The sequence below is a fragment of the Austrofundulus limnaeus genome, unplaced genomic scaffold, assembly GCF_001266775.1.
Source record: "Austrofundulus limnaeus strain Quisiro unplaced genomic scaffold, Austrofundulus_limnaeus-1.0 Scaffold48, whole genome shotgun sequence".
NCBI classification, from domain to species: domain Eukaryota; kingdom Metazoa; phylum Chordata; class Actinopteri; order Cyprinodontiformes; family Rivulidae; genus Austrofundulus; species Austrofundulus limnaeus.
The window spans coordinates 563144-574567 of NW_013952450.1; the positions used below are offsets into that span (position 1 = coordinate 563144).

The following is an 11424-nucleotide window of genomic DNA, read 5'->3' on the forward strand; positions in this document are numbered from 1 at the left end:
TTCTGCAGAAGCATGCTAATCACTTACTCATCATTTCCTATTATACACTATGTTACCTAAAGTATTTGCTCACCTGTCTTGACTCACATATGAGCTTCAGTAACATCCCATTCCTAATCTGTAGGGTTCAGTATGATGTTGGTCCATCCTTTGCAGCTAGAACAGCTTCAACTCTTCTGAAGGCTGTCCACAAGGTTTAGGAGTGTTTAGGGGGATTTTTGACCATTCTTCCAGAAGCACAWTTGTGAGGTCACATACTGATGTTGGACAGAAGGTCTGGCTCTCAGTTTCCACRCTAATTYATCCCAAAGGTGTTCTATCRGGTTGGGGTCAGGACTCTGTGCAGGTMAGTCAAGTTCATCCACACCAGTCTCTGCCATCCAYGTCTTTGTRGACCTTRCTTTRTGCACTGGTGCAGTCATTTGCATGGATGAGCAAATACTTTTGGCAATATATTTTATACATATTTTTTCGTTTCTTTTGGGGCCTTGGGGCCTCATTGGCAGACCAGACAAAAGTMAYCCACAGGCCAGATRTGGCCTGYGGCCCACCAGTTGGATAACCCTGTATTARATGCTTCTCCTTGCCCCAGGAGTTATTATTGTTTTTTGTCTTTGGTCTCTTGTTTGACTGAACAAAACTTAGTTACAATGTTTTTGTTGATAGAAACATTTAAATTTGAACTGTTTCTCTGCTTTAGCACACCTGCTTGAATGCAAAACTTGAAAACATGAAAAGCAGGGGAAAAAAACGTGCAGGATCGTGGGCCATGAGCACCGTGATTTGGCACTACTGTTGTGAAACATAATATCTTTATAAAATTAATCAAATAAAGAATTAGTGACACAAAGTTTAAACTAGAGGGAGACTTAGTTGGAGCTCAGATCTGATTTTACCATCATCTTTACRCTTCACCCATTCACCCATGCACACACACATTCACACACTGATGGTGGTAAGCTCCAGCCACCGCTGGCCTGGGGGCACATTGACAAAAAGCAGGGGCTGCCATGAACCAGCGCCACCCTCTGACCACCATCAGCAGGCAAGGGTGAAGTGCCTTGCCCAAGGACACAACGACTGAGACAGCTGGAATGGGGGGAATTGAACCCCSTTCTGCAGGACGACTTCCCTAACCACTCCACCACAGCYGCTCCGTTAATTAGTACAAGAGTTTGTAAGCTGTTTGACCTGCAGGGAAGATTCGACAATGTTTTTTCATGTTTGCAACTCACTCAACTCTTCTGCTCATCCCACAAATTGTGTGGACCTATGTTCCTTWCAAATTAACAGATTTTCCAATGYTATAAGATTTATTGCCTCGAAGCATTGTTACAATAAAGAAATAATCTACCAAACACAAATTTCCCCACTTTTTGTGCTTTTGTAAATGTAGTTATTGGTAAGTRTGTGTGGCTGGATTACGGAGATCCAAAGTGACCAATGTTGAAGTAAAAGGTTTACGACTGAAGCCATCACAGATTTTTTTGTCGGCCATGGATTTTGAGGTTTGGAGACGGTCAGGAATCTCTGGCTCTCAGATCCAATTGATTTTTTTCAACTTGAAACCAAGAAATTCTGATTTCTGAGTGCTCACGGAGACACAGTTCAGGAGTTTTCCTGCTTCTGGGAAGAAGCTGGTACTTTTCATGGGCTTTGCTGCACGACCTTCTGGCAACGGGACGGATCCAGGTGAGAACAGAAGTGAAATATCTCACTATCTCACACAATCTGCTGCAAAGACAGTACCGGGGGGGTAGTTCCATACGTGTTCTCCTGAAGTGCGAATGTAAATTTCATTGTAGTCTCAGTTAGAAAAACTGAATATTTTTTTAAATATGGTGCAAGTTTCATTYGTGCTTTATATTTTTATTTGCCTTTTTTGTGAGAAAGGAAAGAAAACAACAGAAAAGGAGAGAAAGAGGTGGAGGGGGAGAMTGGGTGGAGTATCCTCTTTATTGATTTTAATTGCATTATTACCTGGCTTCCAGCTGCTTGGCTGAGCTGCTGTTCCTGTTTTTTTTTTTTATGTCATTGTGGATTTGATTGGACTTCCTTATCGGTTGGCAACAGGCAGGGAAAAGAGAGCCAAGCCAAAGATTCTCAGCTCTGGCAGCCCCCGGGGCTGCATGTTTGAAACAACAAGCTCTCAGATCCAACATGATTATAGGCTGCCAGGCTGACTGCTCCATGTGTGAGCATGAGATGAATCCTCTGTTTGTGTGAGCGCGTGTGGGAGGAGTGCTCATTTACAGGCACCTGATACATGATGCACATCCAGCTCCGTGCTCTCACAGCAATCAACAGGCGCGTGTGAATGAGAGCATTGAGTCGGACAATTAAACAGAGGCTGTTTGTGGGAGCTTGTTCTCTGCACTCAGCGCCTTTCAGCATTTTTGTCTGCGCACCTTTGGCCCTCTGTGCCCCGTCTGTACCTTATTATTGCTCATATATATAATTTTTTCCTTTTTTTCCTCTCCATCAGAATCTATGACACTGTGACCTGGCAGTGCTCGACAGTCTGACAAAGCTGCTTCCTCTTCTTCTTTCATTCTCCCCCCCTCTGGTTGCGTGGAAACTACAAAGGCTGCCCTGAAGTGCGGGATCCTTTCCAGAGGCGCGTCGCGGTTCCTGAGCGGCGGCGGATGGGGAGGAAGGATCTGTTTGAAAGCGGACCAGGCTGAGCTATACTGGAGGAGGARGAGGAGGAGGGGAAGCGCATCAGTCTGCAGGACGGAGTTCTTTTTGGAGCACTTTCTTTAAAAAAAAAAACACAACGCGGTGAAGATGGAGGGGAGAGGAGAAGTCGCGTTAAAGACGTGAGTGTGCGTAATTCGGCTCAGTGCGCAGAATGTGGGAATTTATGGGCGTTTCTGTGCGTTTTAGTACATGCTGTTTTCAGTTTCACTGTTGGAATTTTATAACTCRATCACTAAAACAGCACGGAAAATATATCAATTTTGTCTTTTGATTGAGTAAATTTCAGAACTGGCTTGAATTTAGTGTTTTACAAGGCGGTGTTGTGATTTATGCAAAGTTTTATTTAAGGCAGAAAGTCCAAATTATACCTGGGATAATATTGCTTCTATTATTAGTGCATCTTTTTATATATTTGGCCCCCATGTCATTATAAATAGATGAAATTTTTTGTGCATTATTGCAAAACTTAAACCAAAAGACCAAACTTGTGGTGCAACAGAAGCAAATCTGCTCCCAGAAACAAAAAGTGCCAAAAACTCATCAAAATTGTCTTAAATTCATGAGTAAATGGTGTTAAAAATTCCCCTGCATGAACTTTATTGAAACATGAACAAACATACAGACAATCAAGAAAACAATTTAAAAAATGCATTTTCAGGCGTTTGACTGAAATAATTAATTAAGAACAATGTTTTTAAAGGTATAAATAAACATTTGATATAAAGAAAAATTCTAACATTTTCAAACATGTTACTTTTACAAACAGTATAAAACCTGAAATAAAACCTAAAAATAGGGAATAAAAAAACAAAGAAAATGAGTGGTTGGAGTTGAAATTATGCTTCTGTTTCTTTTTTTATCACTTTTATCATAAACTAAGAAAACAGAACCCACCTCTTTACCAGTCATGCTGGTTTTATGACAGCAGAAAAGACTTATGATGCACACAAATAGGCCCGGCATCACAGAAGTATATGAGCATCATAAATTTCGTCTGCATTAATGCTTCGGATGTTTAATCCATATTATAGCTCCTCATACAACTGGTGCCAGTGGTTTACGACAGCATTGAATTTATGAAGCCATACTCTRACCCGTGGCTCCAGTAGTGCTGCATTTGTTGGGTAAATTAAAACCGGGGGAAATATTTATGGCAGGAAAGAAAAAAAAAGTAGGTCGATGAATTTTGGAATACTGAAAAAGCCTCATTTTGACTTATTGTGTTCGCTGTTTATGGCACTCCAACCCTGCTTCTCATTTGGTTTGCACTTTCTCTTTCTTTTTCCAATTCTCCCTCCACCCATCCTCCTTACTAACATTGGCTCTTTTCCTCGATATCTCATTAGTGTCATGCAACGTCCTCTGTGTTGTCACTGTAATCTTATAGCCCTTCTCCTTAAATCCCCTTGATATCGTTCGTTCTGCTCATGTGTCCAATTTCACTTCATGTCCACATGTTTTCTCTTCCCTTTATCGCCAGCTCCCCACCCCCCCACACTTTTTCTTCTGCTCCCTAATTATCTCTCAGTGAAACACCAAGCTGGCATGCAGTGATGGGAAAACTGCAGGCCTTGCAGGAGCAGAAACATTAACCATGCGAGACCTTGGCTCGGGCGTTCAGTTGGTTTCATCATGCAAGATGAAATAAGTGGCAAATGTTTCATCTTTGTGTCAGACTTCACTTCTCCTTGTTCATTGTTGGTGGGGATCTCCAGCTGACATTTCTGTGAGTTTTCACTGTTTTAAGTACAAACACCTCTCCTCTCCCCCCACACACGCTGTTCTCAACCCCCCTGGTGCCACGCGATACTTTGAGGTCCATTTCGTGTTTGTAATCTTGATGAGTGGGTCTTGCCCATGCCTCGCGCCGTTTAGAAGAACTCAAGACGTGTGGTTGAATTCCCGTTTCCATTCTGTCTCAACGGGGCATCACAGTGTTGTGTTTGCAGGCCGTGCCGCTGTTTACGATGTTAGCATTTATCTCAACAAAGGGATTGGGTGGCCAATGCTGATGCTACGCTCAGCGAGGGAGATTTTTTTCCTTTAGGAGGATTAGTAACAGGATAGGTGGCAGCTCTGATCAGCTATTAACGAAGTGTGTTCGGGTGGGTGGATCTGCTATTTTCAATAGTTGATGGACAAATATAAAGTGTAATTTACAAGACAGATAGACAAGCTTTGTGTGACTGACCTTTACATCTGATATCAAAAGATAAGATAGAATATTTTAATGATAAATGAAGTGGAAAATGTTGTGTTTATAGAAAATGTGGTTGGATTTATAATAAGGTTGTGCACATAACACTTTTTTCCCCACACGGTGTCACATATTAATGTCAGCCTTTGTGTACTGAAATAGCCTCGCACTGCAGGGATGTCAATTATAAGAGGCACAGTGACACCAAAGTATTTCTTTTCCCTGTTTATTGTGCTGGGCTGAAGTGATTTTTATTTATTTTTGTGTTTTTTTTTTCTTGAAGTAAAACAAATTGCAGCTCTTTTTCTGACACTGAAATAAGCATGCAGCTTTCCTGCTTCCTCCACGCTGCAATTAGACAAACCGCTGCTCCCCTTCTAGAGGACAGAACCACCTTTGATGGATGCTGTTAATCTCCCATGTTTTGCACAGTTTTACATTAAAGCTCACCATCACAACTTTCTTTTGGTTTTCTGTCGCAGGTTCGACACTAAGTGGGGAGGTTGATGCGTCCCTCGTCCCTCAGCCCCAGTGGTCTTCCTTGGAGCATGCCCATAGACCACAATGCCCCTCTTTGCGGACTGGCTCCTGCGCCACTCGGTGGTCATGTGCTTGCTGCTCCACAGCTTGGTTTTAATGACCTTCTGCTTCCATCATGCCGCCACCACCTGCTCCAAAAGGTGCTACTGCTCTGAGAGCGAGACCGGCGGCAAGACGGTGCGCTGCAGCAACCTGCAGCTCACGGAGATCCCCGAGGACATCCCCAACGACACCAGGCGGGTCTATCTGGACTTCAACCTCTTCACGACAATCCCAGCGAACGCCTTTGCCGCGTTAACCCACTTGGTGGAACTGGACCTGTCGCACAACGAGTTGAGCCTGTTAGAACCTGGTGCGTTCAGAGGCCTGGGCTCCTCCTTACAGCTCCTGGATCTGTCTTCAAACAAGTTAATTAACTTCAACCCCGATGCCTTCGAGGGCCTGCGAGCTCGCGCCAACCTAACAAACAATCCRTGGCACTGTGACTGTAACTTACAGATGGCTCTGCCTCGTGTGGACTTGGAGCCTGTGTCTCTGGCAGGCATCGTGTGCCAGACCTCCTATCCCGAGGAAATAGGAGTTGTRGGACGTGCCTTCCTTTTGGAACCAGACATAGACTTGTGTGTGGTGATGAAGAGGACTACAGACGTGGCCATGCTGGTTGTTATGTTCGGCTGGTTCACCATGGTTATCTCCTACCTGGTCTACTATGTCCGGGCTAATCAGGAGGACGCCCGCAGACACTTGGAGTATCTAAAGTCACTGCCAAGCCGACAGGGCAAATCAGAGGAATCCTCTACTATTAGCACTGTGGTATAAGGCTGAGCTACAAAGGCTAACTAAAATGGGATCTTGGGGTCATCATGGGACAAGTTGGGCAAAAAAAAAAAAACAATATGGGTCTGCAAAAGAAACCCAGGCAGATGTAAGATAGTAAAGATAAATAATTCATCCTTCAGAGGACCCTTAAAACATTTTGTTGGCAGAGTTGATGGCCTTGTCTGTGCACTAAGGGAATAAAGTGACATGATTTTTTTTTTTGTGAACTCCAAATATGGGAATGGGATTCGTCCAGAGATGCATGCGCCTTAATGTGCCTCTCCCACAAAGAGACAGTCCAAGAGACATCATCTGACAGCAATCTAAACAAGACATCACTATGTCAAGCTCTGTGTACGGTTGTTTTATGGAATACACAAATACAATACAAGTAAAATGACCTTTTTCATTTTTCATGTTGTTTTGGAGTTTTTCATGTTGAAAATGTTGACCTGTTTCACATAAAATGTTAAAGATATGCACACAGCAATGCTTATTTTTAATCTCATTCTTCAGCAAACACACATTCCTCTGCATTCACTGACAGGACACCTGGGTTTTATTGTATAGGTGCATTCTAATCGGAGGTCAAAAATTTTGGCGCGCTTAGTCATTAAAATTAATTTAACTGCTTCTGCAGAGTCAAATTTTCAACTCCAGAGATCCTTGATCAGCTCTGAGTCGATAAAACATTATTGCATGAATAAGTTTTTTTAATTTTTAYCTCTGTCAATCACACTTGTATTGTCTGACCTCTAATAGTGAACATATTGTTATTTAGATAAATCCATTATTATTGTTATTATGGTTTGTATTGCTAATGGTCACCAGTGGCGTCACTAAGCCTATTTAAAATATTCTCAAATCCCCTTAAATATTTTGGTGTTTTAAAAAGTGCCTACATATTCAATAGAAGAATATGAGTTTAAATAGTTATAGTATGTAATAGTAAATAGTCATTAATAACTCAAATATGATCATAAATCTGTAGCAGAAGGTAGAGAGCAGATTTTGTTAGGTCCTATCAGGTTTTAGGACCTTGCAACCTCCTGTTGATCCTTGTCAGCCAAGCATGAGTAGATGTGTAATTGACCAAAATAAGTCATTTGAAGCTCCCATTGGTCCTGTTGGCTGAGTCCTGCCTGGCGGATGAGAGCCAGTTTAAAGACTAGTTTTCAGTGTTCTACCATCCTAACATTGATTTTAGGTTGTTTTATGATCCCTATGAATTTTGTAAAATTCTCTTCAAGTGACTGGTAAATGCATAGTTTAGAGTAGATTTGAGAAATAATTTTCTATATGGCCGGACCCCCCTAGGACTGCTTCACTCCACTGCTGCCTCTGCTGCCTGCTCTCTCATTGTTATAAGCATATAAATTGGCAGGTATGATAGGCTTCTGAGATTCTATTTCAAATTCAGTAWATACAGTTGTTAACTGTTTTAACTAGACAAAACAATCTAATTTTGCACGTGAATGTACGGCATGTCAATTGGCAATGAGATTTAAAGCCCCCGCAAAGGTTAAATCCAATCMCCCCTGATGGTCACTGGGCACAACGATTCGTCAGTCGTGCTAGCTTTCCAAACTTGCAAGAGGAACAAATTTAAGTTTGACGTTAGTCCAAGACCTGAGGTGTGACCTCTGAGGGAAATGGAACACGGTAAAGTTTATTTTGAGAATATATGATGAAAATTTTAGTTCATGTGTTAACTGTAAAAATAATTTGCAGCATAAAACACAATCATTCATAAATGTTTCTGCTTGTAATTGCAAAAAACTAACAAATTCCCCCAAGGAAACAGTAAAATCTATTGGTTTGTATTGTATTACACTGTATAAAAATGTCAATGTTTTAATACTGCCAATGAAATCTGTCCATGGCAAAAAGAATCACTTATGAGAAAGAACTAGTTTAGATAAAGTGTAACAAGCTTTTTACCGTGAGCTTGACATTTAATTCTTACTTCATGCARGCAGGTCACAAGACACACATCATTATCAAAATGTCAAACAGAGGTTGGTTTGAGAGGCAAAGAGTTTAAAATTTCAACACAAGAGTACAAAAGAGTAGAAAAAGATTTTCATTTCTTGAARGACAACTGTTTTTCTTATAATTAGATAGGAAAAGTTACTATGATCAACACTGCCACGTGAAATACTGTATGTACAGGTATTATTCAGATTTGTGTGGTTCTAAGAACTAAAACACCAAGAGAAGGTTCTGCATGCAGAATTTAAATTAAAGGTAAAAACAACTTTTTAAAAACATTCAGCACTAATTGTTATAAGCCATATTTGGATAATAGTTGCATTTTGCTTGTTGGGGTTATTTGTGTTTTCATTATTCCCTCATTTGATTGACTTATCGGTACTTTGGGGTCATAAATCTTTGTTAATTTGTAGATGACAAAGCCAAAAAGTTTGGATCCACCCTGATCTGGACTGAATCTTTATGACCGTGCTGTTTTTCCTTCCATCTCCTGTCTTTAATATGCACCCACAGTGTCTCAGTGAATTATCCATTATGCAGACCCTCCCATGAGTTTTATAGATAACATTTAAGAGGTCGTGACCTGCCAGTCCATTTAAAGAGCAGCCAGGCACTGAACCTCCCATTTCACCAGAGCATATGGCAAAGAGCATGATGCACAAATGCACTTAAAGCATCTATACTGATGAAATCATCAATATAAACCAAGACTACAAAAAGGGAAATGCGTTTGAGTGGAGGCATAATTAAATCCATTACAGACTGATCTCCAAGATGTACTCCTGCATTAGATTTTTTTTTCCCACCCAAAAAGCCCAAATGCAGTGCTGAATGATGAAATTGGATGTCTGAGATGTGTCTGAGATCTGGGAAAGAGTTTGTCAACAAGGGTTTTCCTTGTGTCTGACACAGTAATGCCTTCAGAGCATAGCGAGACCATTAAGTTATTCATGATGCCCATAAAAGACACTTGTGCAGAAAGTTCGGGGCTGCACCCATCACATTGTGTGACCCACTTCTTGGGGTGAAATGAAGGGAGAACGCCACAAGAGATCAGTGCCCTCCTTCTCCATTTGTTGGGTAAAGAACTTTTCCAAATGCCCTTCAGCTGGAGAGAGGACTCATAATGAGCAATAAATTGGCGGCAACTTTAACTTTTTTTTACAAGGACATTAAAAAATATACAGCTTGAAACCCATTTTATGGAACATCTTATACTTGACAAGTGAGATGTTTAAGTTTTCTGTTGGTTTACTGTAACATTTATCATCATTATTGTTATTATTATTATTATTGTTAGTATAAGTATTTGTTTAATTGCTTGTTGGTTAGATTTAAGGAAACGTATCAAATKCACAATTTTCATGAAATCAACCTTTAAGAAATGTACACTTTTTTCTTCTATTTTCTTTTTTTATTTTACCAGGATGAAGTTTTATCCCCTAAAAATATGTCCTTATAAAAATTAATTAATCTCTTGATTTATTGCAAAACTAAATGAAACTAACAACTTAAGTTGATTCATAGAACATGTGGTGCACAAAACAAAACAAAGCTTTTCAACTGAGTTGTTCAGGGGCCCACAGTTACTGAAAACCACCAGCTCAGGGGACAGACATCCAGCAATTAAATAAATACAGTCTACTTTAACATTTTTTCTGATTTAAAATTAAACGTTATTTTAAATGAAGAAATTGGTAACCATATCAATGGCATTTAAATATTAAAAAAAGTTTTTTTTAAAAATGAAGTAATCGGCGGGCCGGACTGAAGTCACCTGCGTGTCATATCTGGCCCATGGGCTGCCAGTTGAATAACCCTGCACTAAAACATTTACTGACTTGTTTAACCACTTATTAACAGATACATTAGATACTTGGATGACTGATTTTAATTATGCATAATGACGATGTCACAAAGTACAAATAATGTGAAAAAAGATCCAAATTTTAAAAAATGTCAACTAAAACAAATGAATTTGTGTATCAGTAAATCTGACAAACACTTACTTCACAAATGCATCTTGTCTTTGGTAGCAGTTATTTAGTTTTTCCTCATGGAGACGTGTGCTTAGTAACATTCAGGGCCGGCTTTTGACATAGTCATTATAAAACACAAGTTTATTTAAACATATTTAAGATTTAATGTAAAGGTTTAGTTTTTAAAATGCTGGATATGTTAAGAATTGGTCAAATGTTTAAAGAATTGTAAACATAAATGATGTATGTGTGGGCTAAAGCTTTGAACCTGACCGACTATGCTCTAGTTTCCAGAGTTTGTTTGGCAGAAAACGACGATAATGATCTTAAGGAAGCCAAGGCACAGTCACCCGTGATGAGCAGGAGGCTCGAGAGTACTGAAAAATAGATGGTAAGCCTCTCACTCTGACATTTCCTGCCTCACACAAACACACACAGAGCTGCSTCCTCCAGCCTTCCTGTGATATCAGACTATCATGGTGGCTTTGAAACCAGCCACTGTCAAAGCGCCCTCGCCACAAGACGAGACAAACCCCAAACTATTAGCGGACATATGCGTGCCTGTATTTCTTGCAGCTGATTCGAGTGTGTTCGTTCCTTTGTTCCCCTCTGTGTACGACAGGTGTGTTTGCATGGCAGGAATGAGGGTGCCGGTAATCTGACACCTGTGTTCTCCAGCACTCATGAATGTCGCTCGGGTTAATTTAAATTTCAGGCCCAGCTCAGCTTGCCCTATCTGCAACCTGGGACACGTTACACTGGTGTGAGCATTACAACTGCTAGGTAATGGGACACAAAGTAGGGGGATAAGGTGACGCATCAAGTCCTACGGAGTTCAGTCCTGTTTGGAGTTTAGGTTGCAGGAGAAAATGTTTCCAGACTTTGAGATCTCATTAGGGCTTTCAGTSGGACCCTGAGAGAGGCAGTTGTCAGTTTCCTGTTTGGAGCATGGAGCTTGGTTAAATCTGGTATAAAACGGCTGAAGCAAAGGATGTGAATGGGGATTCTTATTCAGCATCTACTGTCAGAAAGATCTGCTGTTCAGATAATTAGACATGTTTGAGGAGCAAACAGTGTTTTAACGTTATACTTTCTTTTTATGTTAGAGAGCTCCCCCTGTTGTGAAAAAGGTGTGAGAAAAGTCATAATTTTTTCTTCTTATATTTTGAGCATACTTGTCAAATAAAGAGCAAGCAG

At 40.5% G+C, this 11424-nt stretch overlaps 2 protein-coding genes across 6 annotated transcripts in view; both read left to right on the forward strand.

Annotated features, from left to right (window-relative positions):
• The first annotated feature begins 2087 nt into the window (after positions 1 to 2087).
• lrrc3ca (leucine rich repeat containing 3Ca) lies at positions 2088 to 10590 on the forward strand. Of its 5 annotated transcripts, none has more exons than XR_001310199.1 (3): positions 2088 to 2819; positions 5380 to 6647; positions 10515 to 10590. XR_001310199.1 is itself a non-coding variant. In XM_014008126.1 (3 exons), exon 3 carries the CDS (start codon positions 5462 to 5464, stop codon positions 6254 to 6256), a length of 795 nt encoding a protein of 264 aa, XP_013863580.1. In that variant the 5' UTR covers positions 2088 to 2819; positions 4047 to 4426; positions 5380 to 5461; the 3' UTR covers positions 6257 to 6670. The 5 variants fall into 5 exon arrangements, 4 of the variants coding, with proteins under 4 accessions (XP_013863580.1, XP_013863582.1, XP_013863579.1 ...); XM_014008126.1 differs by lacking the exon at positions 10515 to 10590 and adding an exon at positions 4047 to 4426 and having other exon boundaries at positions 5380 to 6670; XM_014008128.1 differs by lacking the exon at positions 10515 to 10590 and adding an exon at positions 4181 to 4426 and having other exon boundaries at positions 5380 to 6670.
• The window catches only part of LOC106517350 (granulocyte colony-stimulating factor), an 11244-nt gene continuing 10353 nt past the window's right edge, over positions 10534 to 11424 (forward strand). The window contains exon 1 of the mRNA XM_014008130.1: positions 10534 to 10618. The gene's annotated coding sequence lies outside the window, so the exon portion shown is untranslated. The remainder of the gene's footprint in view (positions 10619 to 11424) is intronic.